At 40.1% G+C, this 18,583-nt stretch overlaps 1 protein-coding gene across 1 annotated transcript in view; it reads right to left on the bottom strand.

Annotated features, from left to right (window-relative positions):
- Nucleotides 1-18,583, bottom strand: part of LOC126235993 (esterase E4-like) — a 64,414-nt gene that overhangs the window by 33,313 nt on the left and 12,518 nt on the right. Inside the window, exons 2-3 of the mRNA XM_049944989.1 lie at nt 6,703-6,849; nt 2,023-2,182 (exon numbers count right to left, since the gene is read on the bottom strand). Coding sequence (XP_049800946.1) covers nt 2,023-2,182; nt 6,703-6,849 — 307 coding nt within the window. The remainder of the gene's footprint in view (nt 1-2,022; nt 2,183-6,702; nt 6,850-18,583) is intronic.

Below are 18,583 nucleotides of genomic sequence, written 5' to 3'. Positions count from 1 at the left end.
AACTGAAGCTGCATAGCATAAATAAAAATATGGTTTATTGTCTGACAATGATAGGTTATGTTGTATGTTTTAGTGTAACAAATTTCACAGTATTTAAATTAATATTTTTATCTTCTGGATCATCAGATTGGAGGCAATAATAGCAGCAGGGTGCATATCCAGAACTGAAAGATGATTGGTTATCTTGTCACTTTCTCCTAGATTTACATCTACAGCTACTTATTTACCTACACATGTGCTCTGCACACCCCTGTAAAGTGCAGGGCAGAGGCATTTAGCATGATATCACATGTTAGGTTTTCTTCCTGTTCCAATAGCTTATGGAGCACAGCTAAAAGGACTACTGAAATGCCTTTGTGACTAATTTTGTCTTTACTGTTTCTATTTTTTACAGTGTTATAATGGTTTTGTGTTACCATATTTATAAAAGTTATACTTACAATGCCCTAATATCTGTATATGACTACACACTAATCATTCACAGTTTTAACAAATAGAGAGATAAGAAGGTAAAATATCTACAGCTACTAAAGGGACTCCTAAGATCACAAAAATATTTCATGATTTATCATAAAAATAATTATAATTCTCCTCTCTGCATAAAATTTAAAAAAATGAATTGATCCTCTAATTTCTGTTCTCATTTTTCTGTTTAGTTTTATTCCTCAGGTAAGAGCTTGACAGATGAGAAATTATTCTGGAATATGTGGTTGCTTTGTATTGTTCACAGACCTCTCCTGTGCCATTCTCTTAATTTCAGAGTATCACTTACACTCAGTGGTATAAATAATTTCTGTGATATATTCCAACCTTTCTCTTCTCTTACATCCCTGATGTCTTAACACATGTCCTAGCATATTGTCCCATCTACTATTCAGTGTTTTCCACATGTTCTGTTCACCACCAATTTTGCAGAGGACCTCCCTAATTATTATCTTATCAGTCCACTGAATTAACAGAATTCTTTCCTTAATTCTCAAATTAAGGCCTATGTTTCATACTATTAGACTTATTTTAGTAAGAAATGCACTCGTTGCCTATTTTACTTTGCTCTAATACCCTTCTTGCTGAATCTGTAAAGCCTTATTTTGCTTCTAAGGTAGCAGTACTCCACGTCATTTACTATGTGATCCCTAAGTCTGATGTTAAATTCATCACTAATCCTACTTCTGCTAATTTTCAATCCTTTCAGTTTCCTTTCGTTTATTCTCCATCCATATTTTGTGCATTCTAGATTGTTCATACCATTCAGCAAGTCCTGTAATTCTTCCTCACTTTCATCAGTGAATCTTACCATTGATACCCTTTCACCTGAATCAGTCATTCCTTCTCATCCTGTCTGGTAAGTCTCCACTGACCTGGTGTTTGGGTGACTTCTGAACTTACCCCTTTCCCTGAACCCCTCCAGTCCTTTTCCTTCACCCATTTTCCTTCCCCTTTGGCTCCTCTGCCAGACAGTGGAGCCACTGGCTCCGAAAGCTTGCAAAAATTTAAATCATTTTGTGTTTGTGTTCCCCTGCCATTGCTTGGTGAGTAGATTTTTGTCTATCTGTTTATATTATATTACCAATAATTGATTATTGTTGTTATGTTCATTGTCATCAGTTCTTTATGTATTTAAAAACTCTTTTGGCTGGATAGTTGTTTCATAAGCTGTCAGCCCACCATTTCTCAGGAATTGAAATAACAGTGAAAAAAGTTTGTTCTGTAGAGCAAAATTCATAACTATAAACAAAATATTACTTAGTGGCTTATGATACATCATATAATCATCACAAATTATGTTAATATACAAAAAAACAATTAAAATGCACCAAAATCAGATTTCCATCTCATGTTCAATGAGTTTCTTTCAACGAGATGTGTTGGTGTGTGAAATAAAGGAAGACTTTGCACATATGTATGTATGTACATATGTTTGTATGTGTGTTTGTATGTATGCACACTTGCACTTACATGTGAGGAATCATTTGTGTACATTTGTGTATAAGTGTATTCATTTGCTGTTTTGGGCCAACATACCTAAAGCTCCAAGCCTGTAGTTGAGAGTCACCAGAACTATGTCCTCATCCATCAAATACTGGGGACCAAACAAGTCACTAGATCCTCTAAAAAGGTAAAGAGCACCAGGATGAAGGAAGATCATCACTGGCCTCCTTGGGTTTCCTCTTCTGTCTGGCAACTGTCATCAGAAAACAAATGTCAAACTGTATGATTCTCTAAGTATACACTTTAGATCAATAATAATTCTAAGTGTGAGCAAAGATTGGGAAGTAATGTACAATATTTTTATTACCAAAAAGTTTAATGGGTAACAAAACAAAAGAAATCATAAACAAACTTACATCTTTTACCTACTTTTCTACAAAGTCACCAATGTTCTCAACACATTTCTCCCACTGTGGTACCAGTTTCAATATGCTCGTTTGTAGAAGTCTGGTTGGAGCATAGCCATCTGTGGGCTGCTGATTTCACTTACACATGTGTCACAAAGCATTGGGACCAAACAAACGAAAGTCCAACAGTGCAAGGTCCAGATTGCATGGTGGATGCTGGAGCACTTCTCACCAAAATCGGGCAACTTTCTCACAAACAGGAGCATAAACATGGGGGCAAGCATTGTTATGAAGAAGTATGACACCATCAGTATTAATGTTGTGACATTTGTCACGAAGGACACAACGCAACTTAACCAAAGTTTTAATGCAGGTTGCAGTATTCACAGTGGTCCTGTGTTCAGCAAAGTCCACCAGTAATACAATGTGCATATCCCAGAACTCTGTCACAAGCGCTTTCCTAGCAGACTAAGTCACTCTGAATTTTGTGTATACTAGGGAACCAGCAAGTTTTCACTCCATAGAAGCCTCTTTGGCTTTGGGCATGGTAGTGATATGCCCACGAGTCAACACCAGTGACGATTCCTTTCAGAAAGTCATGCCATTCTAGGGTGTAACACTTTAAGTGTTCCAAGCTTGTCATCATTTGCTGTCCCTTGTGGTTGTCTTTCAGATTCTTAGGCCCAGTAAGCACAAACGTTACAAAATTTCAGTGTGTCATGAACAATATCATATACCACACCATAGAAAATGTTGAACTGCTGTGATAATGTTTTGATTTGTACACAGCATTCATTCAAAATTACTGCCTCAATGGCTCCAACATTCTCTCGGGTAGCAGCTGTTACTGACCACTCGAAGTGTGACAAATCACTAAAGTTCACATGCCCTTCTTGGAAGAATGCACATCACCTGGAGACATTGCTATGGTTCATCCAGTTGCCCCTATACATTCCACACATGTCCTTATGAATTTCACTTGGTTTATTCCCTTTGGCCCACAAATATCTAATTACACTTTGCTGCTCTTCACAAGTTGATGACAGCAACATGCATTCTTGTTTATTTTGTAGTTCATGCTTCTCTTGCTAGTGCTCCACATGAAAACAAAATACCCTTTGTAGCACAAACTTCAAACTATATCATCATGAAATTTCAACATTCCATTTGCAGTACCAGGGGAGAAAAAATTTATTGTGCTCTACTTTCTGATCCTCGTGCATGTGTAGCATGAGAAGGTCTTCAGCAGTAACGTCCATGATTGGTGTGGTTGAAGCTGTTCTCTACTTGCTCTCTCTCAGTACATTTAGTATATTTACTACTAAAGACAGTTATTTACATAAGCACAGTTTTCTTCATGTATGATTAGTTCTATGTTTTCCTATCTTGTGTGATAATACTAATGACACTAATATTTCATAGATTAAAATGACTTCATAACTGAAGTAATAGCTTTCATAAATATGAATCATACATGTACTATTAAATTGCATTGGACAAAAACTGATTATAGTAAGAGATTGTAATTACAGTTTCTTAATTTTAAAAAAAATTGCAATAAAAGACTGAAACATCACAAACCAGGTTATCAGGTCTGCCATAAAGGCTGTTGATCTCTTTCAATTTTTGTAACTAAATGCATTCTGTTAACATTTAATTTCTTTATGTTTTAGAAAAATAAAATGACTTTTACAAGAAATTTGTCTGGTGTAAAAACAAGCTCCCTATATCTGTTTAGTGTGTCCTCTGGAAACATAGTATTTCTACCTTTTAACTTCTGCAAAGCAGATTGTAAAAATAATTATTAAAGTTGAATAAAAAAGGTCAAAACAGCACTGATGTTAGTCCCACTCATGTGTTTTTACCACAAATAGTGTAGACTGTTTCTCATGGAATGCTGCAGCATAGCCTTCAGTGTTATCAATAGTGGTAGTGCAGAATATGTGTGGAAGTTTTTCTGCTATAAAATCTACAACAAATGTCTGCTAGCGATTAAGTATCAGTCTGGAGATGTAATGATATTTTGCCAGATGTTCATCAAACTTGATCTGAACGATCAAGTTGTCTCAGACTATTGTCATCCTAGAAGTTAATACCTTTGCTAATTACATCTGTACCAAAGGATTTACTTGCAGAAAAAGGAAAGAATGGGTAGTGCTTAACACCTCAACATTCAGTGATGGGGTAGTGGGAGACAGGCAGTTCCATACACAAGTTGAGATGATTCATGCTATTGACTCACTGTTAGAAACAAGACAATGAATGAGTCACTGAAGAACATTACACCGTTACAGTCCTAACTGGCCTATATACGTATTCACAGCAGCATTTGTGTCATGCTAAGACATTATTGGCTGTGATATTAATAGATTGTCATTTGGTAGCAAATGATAAGTTTATCCAGTTCACTAGGACTGTGATGAAAAACATATTTTTTCCCAATAAGTTTATTAATCACTTAGACTGCAATATCTTATATCATTAGGTGGTTACCTAGGTCTAGCCATCTTCAGCTCTGTAATTTTATAAGTTATTAGGTTGGCGTATAAGTTTGTAGCATTTTTGTTTTGGGTGTTGGTATTTTGTTTGCTATGGGTTTATTAACTGATTGTCTAATTTATAATTCACTATAGCAGTTTTAGTTCACATATTGTTATTTTGCCATTTCAGCATAGTGAGTGGAGCCGTGAATGCTAGGAAATGGTATGCCAAGAAGAGAAATCAGAATATTTTTGACATATTCTTCTGTTTGAGTCCAGTAGAGGGGTAACAACAGCAGAGGACGCAGCCAGAAACATTTGTGCCTTGCATGGGGATAATGCCATTTGACAGAGCATAGTGAGAAAATGATTCAATTTTAAGGAACAGCATTTTGACATTAGTGACTCTTCAAGTTCAGGAAGGCTTCTGGGGTTTGACAACAATCATTTAAGCATATTAATCCACAATGATCCATGTCAGTGTACTCAAGAACTGGCAGATGGAATGAACTGTAATCATTTTAACATCATGTGACATTTTCATACACTGGGGAAGGTTCAAACTTTGGGTGTATGTCTCCTGCAGGCTCTAAGCCAATATCACACAAATCAGTGGATTGCCATATGAGCATCTCTGCTTGCTCATCATCAATTGGCTCATGTACAACACTGGCAATTCCTACTCTGTATCATTACTGGTGAGAAGAAACGGTGTCTTTATGCTAAGATAGGGTAACAAAAGGAATGGTTGAGCCAAAATAATGCAGAAACTGCCCATACAAAGACCTGCATGCATCCACAAGAGATAAGGTCATGCACCTCATGGAACAGTGATGGTGTGGTGTACTACGAATTGCTTCCCCAAGGTATAAAAGATTTATTGTCAACAAGTGAGATGTCTTGCAGATGCAATCCAACAACAGTGACCAGGAAGACTATGTGAAGTGATGCTATTCCAAAATAAAGACTGCCCGCATTATGCTTGACTGACAAAAAACACTATGCAGGAGTGGGGTGGCGAAGTCATTCCACATCCACCTTATTCCCCTGATTTTGTGCCCTCAAATTTTCATCATTTCCACTCTCTATTGAACAACTGTCAAGGAAATTCCTTTCCAGATGAAAATGCACTCTGAACAAGGCTTGACGAGTTCTTCGGCTCAAAATGACATGATTTCTGCAGTCACAGAATTGAAAAGTTTTCCCTGCATTGGAAGACTGTTGTAAATAGTGAAGGAGAATATATTACTCATGACTAAAGTCTCTGTTATGTGTATCTGTTGTGTTTATTAAACTTAGAGAAAAATACTACGAATTTATGCACCAACCGAAAACAAGTGCAATGCATCACTGAAGCATTATTACACATGCTTCATCAATTTCATAACAAGTATTGTGATGTTACAATGTAGATGGCTGATAAAGTTGTTAAAAACACTTAAAAAGCCATTAACTTCCACCCTTTGAAAGTCAGAAGGGTGTCTCATTCTGATTCATTTCTGAATTATCAGTTACTTGAATGAAGAAATAACAATGCACCTAATATATTGCAGAATTACTTACTGCATAAAATAACAAATTACTGTGTCAGTGAATAAAATATTTGTATTACCTACAATGAAGATGCCTATCACTAGGAAGAAAGAGTTACATTTATATTGGCAGCCATTTGTATGTCTTCAGTACGACTTAAACTATTTGCCCCAGTATCTAGGTAGTGATGTCTATATGCATGCTCCACTCTAAATTAGGACACATCATTTGACAATATGTATCTGAATAAACAAAACAATAAAGATGTATCAACAAGCAAATTTTTAACTAATGATTCAGATTCAAATACTTAGATACAGAGGTCACTTCTTAAAAGGCACTATTTTACTTACTTTTGTTGTGTACACATTGAGAAACAAACAGTCTTCAGAAGTTGCGTTAGTATTTAGTTCTCGTATTGAAGGACAAAATGCTCCATCCTTTGTAGCATCCACAATACTACGTGAAGAGGTGGCAGAGGTTGATACTGGCACTGGCGGCTGAAAAATTGACTTTTTCTTAAGGAACTGCATTTTTGCTTACTTATTTAAAATGTATCTTAGTGTTAAGACAACCATTGCTCAAGATTAATTATCCAAGTTTGTGACTATAAATTTAAATTTCCTGGATAACCATTTCTTTTCTGACAACATTGGGAAGGTTTGGAAGATGTCTGGTTCTGTTTTATGATTAAGCTTACCACATATACCAGTAAACAATCATGAATGTCTGTGGGGGTTAATTATCAGTTCAGAATGGTTAAAGTAGCTGAACTGCTATTTATTTCTACATGATGATTCAAATTGTCTTCTCCTCCCAAATCCACAAAGACTACCCAGGGAAAGGTAGAAACCATTCTAGCTCTGTCTATGTATTACAAAAAACTCAAAAAGGAAATACGAACCTGTCTCATGTAAAATATACTCTCACAGCTGAGTACATTACTGGTAGTACGTACCAACTATAAAGTGGTAAAATTAGTATGTTAGATGATTAATAAACACATCTTTTCAATGGTTTAGTTTTATTGTGTAAGAAATTTTCATTCCCTCCACCAATTCTCTTTCTGTGAACCTATTAAGATGAGGTCCCTCTCTGGGTACACTCTTGTTCACTGTAATGGAGAAGAGGGGGAAGGCATAGCACATGTGATAGGAAAACTATTCAAAGTTGTACTGTGAGCAATGGAGAGATAATGGAGCAGGGAACAAACTGGAGAGGAAGATTTAATCATTATCATAATCAGCATTACAATCACCATGTATATACACTAGGCAGCCACCTTTGGTGCTGCGATTTTGAGGAGGAGAGGGGGCATAACTCTAGAAAATTTCCACGAACTCAATTTATCAGTGTATGATGTTAGCAGTTTAGGTTTGGTCAGTATGATGCAAGTGTATTTCCTCTTGTGGCCATGCATGCATCAGTCAAGTGCAGCCATTCTTGCTGGCCTAGGAAAATGTTTCAAACACAACATCAAAAAATATTGTGTGCATCTTAAATGTTTTGAGTAAAGCCACCCTCAACCTGAAGGTTGGTTTGAACACTGTATCTCTACAGGAGGCAGTATGCCCTCACCTTTCTCCAAACCTTGAACCAGTTCATCCAGCCAGTTACCTATGCCTACATCTATACTCTGCAAATCACCTTGAGGTGCACGGCAGAGGATACATCCCATTTTACCAGTTATTAGGGATTCTTCCCGTTCCATTCACATATGGACTGTGGGAAGAATGATTGTCTGAATGCCTCTGTGCGTGCAGTTATTATTCTGATCTTGTTCTCATGATCCCTATGTGGGCGACACATAGCGGATTGTAGTATATTCATAGAGTTTTCATTTAAAGCTGGTTTTTGAAATTTGTCAGTAGACTTTTTTTGGATGGTTTAAATCTGTCCTCTAATAGACTTTCTCAGAATAGTTTACATCTGTCTTCATGAGTCTTCAAGTTCATTATCAGTATCTCTGTGATACTCTCCCATGGATTAAACAAACCTGTGACCATTTGCACTGCTCTTCACTGCATATGTTCAATACCCCCTGTTAGTCCTATCTGTTTCAGGCCCCACATACTTGAGCAGTAGTCTAGGTTGGGTTGCACGAGTGATTTGTAAGCTGTCTCCTTTGTAGACTGATTGCACTTCGCCAGTATTTTGCCGATAAACCAAAGTCTACTACCTAGTTTACCCATGACTGAGCCTATGTGATCATTCCATTTTATATCCCTACAAAGTGTTACAACCAGGTATTTGTAGAAGTTGGCCAATTCCAACAGTGACTCATTGATATTATAGTCAGAGGACACTACATTTTTTTTGCTTTGTTTTGTGTTGTGAAGTGCACAATTTTACATTTCTGAAGATTTAAAGCTAGTTGCCAATCTTTACAGCACTTTGTAAAATTATCAAGATATGATTGAACATTTATGTAGCTTCTTCCAGATAGTACTTAATTGTAGAGAACTGACCTGCAAAAAGCCTGATGGTACTGTTAACATTGTCTGCAAGATCATTAATATACAACATGAACAGCAAGGGCCCAGCACACTTCCCTGGGGCACCTGAAGTTACTTACACGCTATGTCCTTCCTACCAAAAAGTCCTCGATCCGGTCACAAATTTCATTTAATACCCCATATGATCATACTTTTTACAATAAACATAGGTGTGGTACTGAGTCAAATGCTTCTTGGAAATCAAGAAATTGTGAATCTCGTGCAAGAAAAGTGCTACTGGATTTCACATGATCAATGGTTTTTGAATCCATGCTGGATGGCATTGAGGTCATTCTGTTCAAGATACTTCATTATGTTTAAGCTCAGATTGTGTTCTAAGATTCTACAACAGATTGATGTCAAGGACATTGGATGGTAGTTTTGTGGATCACTTCCACTACCCTTCTCGTAGACAGGTGTGTTCTGTGCTTTTCTCCAAGAACTGGGAATGGCTTTTTGTTTGAGGGATCTACGATATATTATAGTGAGAAGGGGGGCTAACTCAGCCAAAACTTCACTATACAATCTGACAGGGATTCCGTCACGCCCTGTGGTTTGTTCAGTTTTAATGATTTCATCTGTTTCTCAACACTACTGACATTAATACTTACTTCATTCATGTTTTCAGTGGTATAAGGATTGAATTGGGACATTCTCCTTGGTTTTCCTTTGTAAAGGAACATTTGAAAATGGAGTTAAGCATTTCAGCTTTTGCTTTGCTACCATAAATTTCAGTTCCTGACTCATTCACTAAGGACCGGACACAAACAGCCTTTACATACGACCAGAGTTTCTTTGGGTTCTATGAAAGATCAGTTGACAATGTTTTGCTGCAGTAGTCATTGAAGGCATCACACATTGCTCTTTTGACAGCCAAATGTGTTTCATTCAGCATCTGGCTATCTGTAGCCCTACATGTTGTTTTATACCTATTATGCAGTAATCTCTGTTTCTTTAGAAGTTCGTTTACAGTGGCTGTTTACCATGGAGGTTCCCTCCCATTATGGACTGTTTCACTGGGTACATACCTATCCTGTGTGGAGTCAACTATTCTTTTAAGCTTGAACCATATTTCCTCTACTTTCCTGGCCTGTGCTGAAAGTTTCAATTTCCTCACTGAGATATGACACCTCTAATTTTTTATCTAGTTTACTGAACATATATTCTTTCAGCTTGTTTTAGTTGTCCTATGTCACCACAACTGTATCATGGTCACTGATACCAATTTTGTAGGGTACATTCTCAAAGAGGTCAGGTCTAGTTTGTTGGCCATTAGATCGAATATATTTCCATTAGTGGGGTTATAAGGGGGCCTACAGGTTAATTTGGAATCCAGAGCATCTTGGCATTTTACACATAGGCAGATGATTGGCATAGATGAAAGAAGTGATAAATAACACAATAACCACAAACTGAACCCAAGACCTTTGGATCTGTATTCTGGCACTTATCAAGTTAGCCATAGATTGTAGTGGCTGTTATATTGTTCAGTCCAAGGACTGCTTTGATGCAGCTTTTCATACTAGTCTACTCTGTGCAAGCCTCTTCATCTCTGTGTAAGTTCTGCAACCTATATCCTTCTGAGTCTACTTACTGTATTCATGATGTGTCTCCCTCTAATTATCCCGTAGAGTTTGCTCCAGTATCAAATTGACAATTCATTAGTGATTCAGAATGTCCTACCAACTCATCCCTCCTTTTAGTGATTTTGTACCATACGTTTTTTTCTCCCCTGTTCAGATTGCTACCTCCTCATTAGACACGTGATCTATCCATTTAACTATCAGCATGCTTCTATTCTCTTCTTCTGTGAACCTCACATTGTCCACATTTCACTTCCATATGAGTCTACAATTCAAATAAAAAGTAGTTTTTGTATTGTTTCCACTCCTAAGCATTTAATCTAATTTATGTCTCAATGCATTTAAGTTTAAATAACTGGTCCTAATTTCCTGAAATCTTAATTACTAGTGAAATTATTGTTATTATTATTATTATTATTATTATTGTTACTGCTAGTGTCTATGGCTGAGAGCTTACTGTGTTGGCCTTTCATACCACATTGCAGGCTCAACCCACCTGAGATTGCTGGCTCCCTTTTTTTTCACGTGCTATGTCATACAAAAATAATGCCTCTAAATGATAGTTCGAGCATATTTGCTAAACTCTCACTATAAATCTGAACTTCAGATTCTGTAGCCAGTTTGTCACTAGAGGCATCGACGTGGAAATAAAATTGGCAAAAAGTGGTCAGTGTTAAATATTTGTAATACTGTTTCCTTACTTCTCATATTTAATTTAATGTGTTGTAGCTATGTTGTTCCCTTATTTTTCAAACTAAATACAACATATTACAGGTAAACAAATTTAAGATGTATTACAACCGTTTTATTGTTTTACAACAATGATTATATATAATCTTTTGTTAGGATGTGAAAACTCTTAGAGCCAGCATTGAGAGTAATGAGAATGAAATCGAAGTGGGCAGGACATGTAGCCAGATGTGGGGATTGTTGCTGGATCCAGCTGGAAGTCCAGGCTTCAGTTCTGGAGGTCACAGTTTCTCACTGTCCCTCCCCCACAAAATATAATTTGCTATCACCCGTAAATTTAATTTTGGAACTGCCAAGGTGTGTTTTTAACAGATGGAGCGAACCATCAGAGGGGTATATTATTAACGTAGTGGAAGGTTGTAAAGACTAAGAAAGCGTCCTAGGAAGCTGTCCAAGGTGGTGTTCTTGTGCTTTTGCCCCATAACAATGCCCCAACTCATGCTGGACAGGACACAGTCATACAAACTCCTTTTTGAGCTGTCAGAGTTTGCCTCTGCCTCTGTATTCTCCTGACATGACACCAAGTGACTTCTCTCTTTTTCCTCACCTTTTCCGAGTTGTTTAATATTGAAGTTAGCCAATCAGGTCGTTGCATGCTCATACTGAAGCAGCTGCACGTGTTGAAGAGCGATGATGCACAGACATCTGTAGGTCTGTAGTTACTTCTTGTCCAAAATGCTCATCACCAGTTACAATGAGCCTTTTTCGGTAATTTAAGCTAGGTGAGCAAAAGCTATGTTTCTATGATTTGAGAAAACCAAACGAAGAATAAATTTGGTGACACCGTCTCTGGGAGGCTACTTGAATTTTCGCATGTGACAATCTGATTGGTCAACTTCAATGCTAAGTAACTCGGAAACGGCACAACGTATCGAATTTTTTTTTTAACAATTATTTCTCAGCACCCCCTCCCTTGCAACACCCTTACAAGCTTTTCAGTCTCTTTCTGACCACTCTGTGTAACCAAGGTCTTTGCCAGCCACCACCATCGGAGAAAACGTGCCGCATTGAAGGATGAATGTGTTGAGAAGAACTAACACCAACTGCATAGCCACAGCTTCATTTTTTCGATTTGATAATTTAAATTTTAGGTCTAAGTGTCATATTACTATACTGTGTTATCCCCTTATCATTTTTTATGTACATTGGCACAGCGAGGTACAGAACACTTGAAGTTTTATCCCCTTTTCATTTTTTATGTACATTGGTACAGCGAGTTACAGAACACTTGAAGTTGAGTGATATGATGGGTACGAGGTTCTTGAAGACTTTATGAATACATTTCTACAGAAAATTTGAAGCAAGCTGGAGTTATTTGTACAGATGAAGATTTTAACGTATGGAGAATTCTGGAGGAGACATTTACTGAGTCAAACGGCTGATGAAGACTAGAACGTTCCACATGATGACCACATAGGTAAAATTTAAGAAATCCGATCGTGCACAGGGACGGGGGGGGGGGGGGGGGGCACCGAGAATCTTTACTGACGCAATAGGAGAAAGGTGGAAGGGGAGAAGCGTTGGGGATTCTTGTACACGCTGGGAAACTTCCGACGTACAACGCACCGTACGGTGACGTAAGGAATGAGGATGTGGATGTAGGCTTTCAAGATTTTGCAGCGCCTAAGAGAGTTTCTAATTCATGGACAAACAATTAGACAAAAACCGACAGTCAGCCTTTTGCCACTGAAACCGAGAATCCACTGGTGTTTGCCGCTGCAAGAGAATATGCGAAGCGGTTGGAGAAGGCGGTTTTCACCTTCGCGTGTGTCAAGAATTTATTTTCGGCGCGGGAAGCAACAGCATGCTATCTTGTTGTCGCAGCGGTTATCGCCGTCAACAGGAAGGTGACAGAATCTGACAGTTTCTCAGGTTTTAGCCGCACTAGGCGGTAGTGATTTGACCGCATAACTTCCGACGCCGGAAACTCACCGATGCAGCGTAATAATGTCCCAACACTGCAATCTCCGTCGGAAACCAACGAGTACGGGTGTCACTGAAGTTGAAACGCTCATCATCCGGAAATTATTTATGAGAACACAGCGCTTTATAAGATACTGTCCGTGGCATAATCTTCCTGTCGTCACTTTACTCTGCTTGATACCATCTATGTTTTATTGCAGACGATTTCTGTAGCACGCCTGGGGTTGAACAAAAAACTGCGAGTCACAGTTAATTCAATTACCATTCCAAATATGACTCTTTGTCATTTGTTACCTGCAATGGAAAACACCCGCCAACTGCAGCAGCTATAAGTTTTGGGAAAGCAGATTTGAACAATGAAAGAGGAAGCAGGCCGAGAAAAAACTTTACGATCATGGAAATAAAAAAGCACTGTCTGATTACGTGATTTAAGAACGAATTGGGGGGTCGATATGGAAAACCTCGAGAATCCGTTATTAGAGTTAGTATTCGAAGGAGCTTTTGAAGACTTGCGATGAGATAATGTGGAAGGCATAGATAACATTCCTTCAGAATTTCTAAAGTAAAATCACGGAATGACAACCAAACGACTATTCAAGATGGTTCATAGAATCAAAAGTCTGGAGATATACCGTCCGAAAATTTCACACACACAAGCCTGAAGATAGCAAGACCAGATAAGTGCGAGAACTATCGAACAATCAGATTAACAGGCATTTGAAACAGAAGTACATAAAATGTATCCGCAGTTGCGAATATGGACTACCATCAGCTGTATAATGGAATGGTGACAGCGAAAATTTGTGAGGGATTCGAACCCAGATTTCCCACTTATCGCGAGCGGCCACCTTACCATTTGGCTATCCAGGCACGCACGACTCACGGCGACCTTCCAACTTCCATATGTCGTCAATCATATGTCTACAACCTGAACTTGTACATCGATTATGTATATTCCCGTACAAGTGAGAACCCTGCATCGGCGGATAAACGCAATACTGCAGTGCCTATGTTATTCCAAATTACGATGTAATGCTCCTTCGAATACGCATGCATATATATGGTAGTCCATATTCGTAACTGCGAATAAATTTCATGACGGCTGTAGTCGCTACATTGTCTGTTTCTTCGGACATACATGCACGTCCGAAGAAACATTACGTCGTCATTTTGAACAACATACGTACTGCAGTATCGTACGGAAACAAGTTGTTGACAATAAAAACATCCCATCCCAGAGTGAAATTTTCACTCTGCAGCTGAGTGTGCGCTGATAGGAAACTTCCTGGCAGATTAAAACTGTGTACCGCACCGAGACTCGAACTCGGGACCTTTGCCTTTCGCGGGCAAGTGCTCTACCATCTGAGCTACCGAAGCACGACTCACGACCCGTCCTCACATCTTTAATTCCGCCAGTACCTCGTCTCCTACCTTTCAAACTTCACAGAGGCTCTCCTGCGAACCTTGCAGAACTAGCACTTCTGGAAGAAGGCATGGCTTTGCCACAGCCTGAGAGATGTTTCCAGAATGAAATTTTCACCCTGCAGCGGAGTGTGCGCAGATATGAAACTTCCTGGCAGATTAAAACTGTGTGCCGGACCGAGACTCGAAATCGGGACCTTTGCCTTTCGCGGGCAAGTGCTCTACCATCTGAGCTACCGAAGCACGACTCACGACCCGTCCTCGCATCTTTAATTCCACCAGTACCTCGTCTCCTACCTTTCAAACTTCACAGAGGCTCTCCTGCGAACCTTGCAGAACTAGCACTTCTGGAAGAAGGCATGGCTTTGCCACAGCCTGAGAGATGTTTCCAGAATGAAATTTTCACCCTGCAGCTGAGTGTGCGCAGATATGAAACTTCCTGGCAGATTAAAACTGTGTGCTGGACCGAGACTCGAACTCGGGACCTTTGCCTTTCGCGGGCAAGTGCTCTACCATCTGAGCTACCCTAGCACGACTCACGACCCGTCCTCGCATCTTTAATTCCACCAGTACCTCGTCTCCTACCTTTCAAACTTCACAGAGGCTCTCCTGCGAAACTTGCAGAACTAGCACTTCTGGAAGAAGGCATGGCTTTGCCACAGCCTGAGAGATGTTTCCAGAATGAAATTTTCACCCTGCAGCGGAGTGTGCACAGATATGAAACTTCCTGGCAAATTAAAACTGTGTGCCGGACCGAGACTCGAACTCGGGACCTTTGCCTTTCGCGTGCAAGTGCTCTACCATCTGAGCTACCCAAGCACGACTCACGACCCGTCCTCGCATCTTTAATTCCACCAGTACCTCGTCTCCTACCTTTCAAACTTCACAGAGGCTCTCCTGCGAACCTTGCAGAACTAGCACTTCTGGAAGAAGGCATGGCTTTGCCACAGCCTGGGAGATGTTTCCAGAATGAAATTTTCACCCTGCAGCGGAGTGTGCACAGATATGAAACTTCTTGGCAGATTAAAACTGTGTGCCGGACCGAGACTCGAAATCGGGACCTTTGCCTTTCGCGGGCAAGTGCTCTACCATCTGAGCTACCCAAGCACGACTCACGACCCGTCCTCGCATCTTTAATTCCGCCAGTACCTCGTCTCCTACCTTTCAAACTTCACAGAGGCTCTCCTGCGAACCTTGCAGAACTAGCACTTCTGGAAGAAGGCATGGCTTTGCCACAGCCTGAGAGATGTTTCCAGAATGAAATTTTCACCCTGCAGCGGAGTGTGCGCAGATATGAAACTTCCTGGCAGATTAAAACTGTGTGCCGGACCGAGACTCGAACTCGGGAGCTTTGCCTTTCGCGGGCAAGTGCTCTACCATCTGAGCTACCCAAGCAAGACTCACGACCCGTCCTCGCATCTTTAATTCCGCCAGTACCTCGTCTCCTAACTTTCAAACTTCACAGAGGCTCTCCTGCGAACCTTGCAGAACTAGCACTTCTGGAAGAAGGCATGGCTTTGCCACAGCCTGGGAGATGTTTCCAGAATGAAATTTTCACCCTGCAGCGGAGTGTGCGCAGATATGAAACTTCCTGGCAGATTAAAACTGTGTGCCGGACCGAGACTCGAACTCGGGAGCTTTGCCTTTCGCGGGCAAGTGCTCTACCATCTGAGCTACCCAAGCAAGACTCACGACCCGTCCTCGCATCTTTAATTCCGCCAGTACCTCGTCTCCTAACTTTCAAACTTCACAGAGGCTCTCCTGCGAACCTTGCAGAACTAGCACTTCTGGAAGAAGGCATGGCTTTGCCACAGCCTGGGAGATGTTTCCAGAATGAAATTTTCACCCTGCAGCGGATTGTGCGCAGATATGAAACTTCCTGGCAGATTAAAACTGTGTGCCGAACCGAGACTCGACCTCGGGACCTTTGCCTTTCGCGGGCAGGTGCTCTACCATCTGAGGTACCATCTGAGCTAGAAGAGCACTTGCCCGCGAGAGGCAAAGGTCCCGAGTTCGAGTCTCGGTCCGGCACACAGTTTTAATCTGTCAGGAAGTTTCAATAATAATATTCACAAGAATGGAAAAGATAGTTGAGGATGTATTGGATGACGACCAGTTTGGCTTTAGGAAAGGTAAAGGCGCCAGAAAGACGGTTCTTCCGTCGCACTTGATAATGGTAGCAAGACCTGAGAAAAATCAAGACACGTCCAGAGGATTTGTCGACCCAGAAAAAGTTTTCGATGATGCAAAACGATACAACATATACTAAATTCTCTGGAAAATAGATGTAAGCCATAGACAAAGACGGATTATATAGTCCACAATATGTACAAGAACCAAGAGGGGGGAAAAAGAACCAAGACGGGGGGGGGGGGGATATGGGAGACCAAGAACGACGCGTTCGGATTACAAAGGAGTTAAGACAGGGTTGTGGTCGTTCGCTCCTTCTATACAATCTATACATCAAAGAAGCAGTGATGGAAAGAAAAGAAGGCACTGGGACTAAAATGCAGGGTAAAAACTTATCAGTGATAAGATACACTGATGACATTGCCAATCTTAGTGAAAGTGAAGAAGAATTACAGGATCTGTTGAGTAGAATGAATAGTATAATGAGTTCATGATATGGATTGAGAGTAAACTGGACAAAAACAGAAGTAATGAGAACTAGCAGAAATGAATAGCGAAAAAGTTAAGATCAAAATTAATGGTCATGAAGTAAAGGAATTTAAGGAATCCTGCTACTTTGGAAGCAAAATAACCCATGCCGGACGAAGCAGGTATTACATAAAAAGCAGACTAGTACAGGCAAAGATGGCATTCCTGGCTAAGAGAAGTGCAGTGGTATCAAACACAGGCCTTAATTTGACTAAGAAATTTCTGAGAATGTACGTTTGGAGCACAGTTTTGTATGGTAGTGTATCGTGGGCAGTGGGAAAACTGGAACAGAACAGAATCGAAGCGTTTGAGTTGTTATCCTACAAAAGAATGTTGAAAATTAGGTGGACTGATAAGGTAAGTAATGAAGGCAGGGAGAGGAAGATGTGGAAAACACTTTTACGAGAAGAAGGGACAGAGCCTAGAGGAAGTATATTAAGGCATTAAGAGATAACTTCCGTAGAACTTGAAGGAGCTATAGAGAGGCCAGTTGGAGTGGCCGAGAGTTCAAAGCACTTTAGTCTGGAACCGCACGACCACTACGGTCGCAGGTTCGAATCCTGCCTCAGACATGGATGTGTGTGATGTCCTTAGGTTAGTTAGGTTTAAGTAGTTCTAAGTCTAGGGGACTGATGACCTCAGGTGTTAAAGTCCCGTAATGCTTAGAGCCATTTGAACCATTTGAAGATGGAGAAAAAAGAGTTTCGTGCTGTTATTGAACATTTGCATGTGATGCGTTGGACTGTCGCACAAATCAAAACAAAGCTGGATGAAGTTCACGTGGACTCTGCACCAACACTGAAGACCATTTACTTTTGAATTAATGAATTTAAACGTGGTCGGTCAAGCACTGAAGACAAAGCATGCTCCGGCCATCCAACTGAGGTCACCACGGAGAAAACCATTGACAAATTCCATGATATGGTAATGCAAGACCGTCGAATCCAAATTCATGAGATTACTGAGACTTGAAGCATTTCAACTGAGCGGATGCTCCTACATGGAGAATTGGCTATGAAGAAACTGTGTGTGAGGAGCGTGCCACGATTGCTCATAGTCGACCAAAAGTGCATCCGGCCAACATTTCTGGCGATGTTAAATCGCAACCCACAAGATTATTTGTGCCATTTTATGATTGTTGATGAAACCTGGATCCATCATTATTATGCGTACACTATATCATTGCAGTCGGCCGCGACCGTAAACAAAAGAGGGGAGAGTAGTGGTGAGGGGAAATAAGACCCACCTCGTTCTGGAAGGGTTGCCATCCTACGTCGCGTTCTGTACTTCCACGAAAACAGAACTGACATAACGGTCGTCAGGGTCGCTAATTCCTTTTGATGTGCCGAGAGTAGCATTCGAATCTCTTTAAGCACCAGGATTATGCTCTTCATTCATTTCGA

This window comes from Schistocerca nitens, chromosome 2 (genome assembly GCF_023898315.1).
Source record: "Schistocerca nitens isolate TAMUIC-IGC-003100 chromosome 2, iqSchNite1.1, whole genome shotgun sequence".
In the NCBI taxonomy this organism is placed as follows: domain Eukaryota; kingdom Metazoa; phylum Arthropoda; class Insecta; order Orthoptera; family Acrididae; genus Schistocerca; species Schistocerca nitens.
This window is presented reverse-complemented; position numbering and strand designations above follow the sequence as displayed.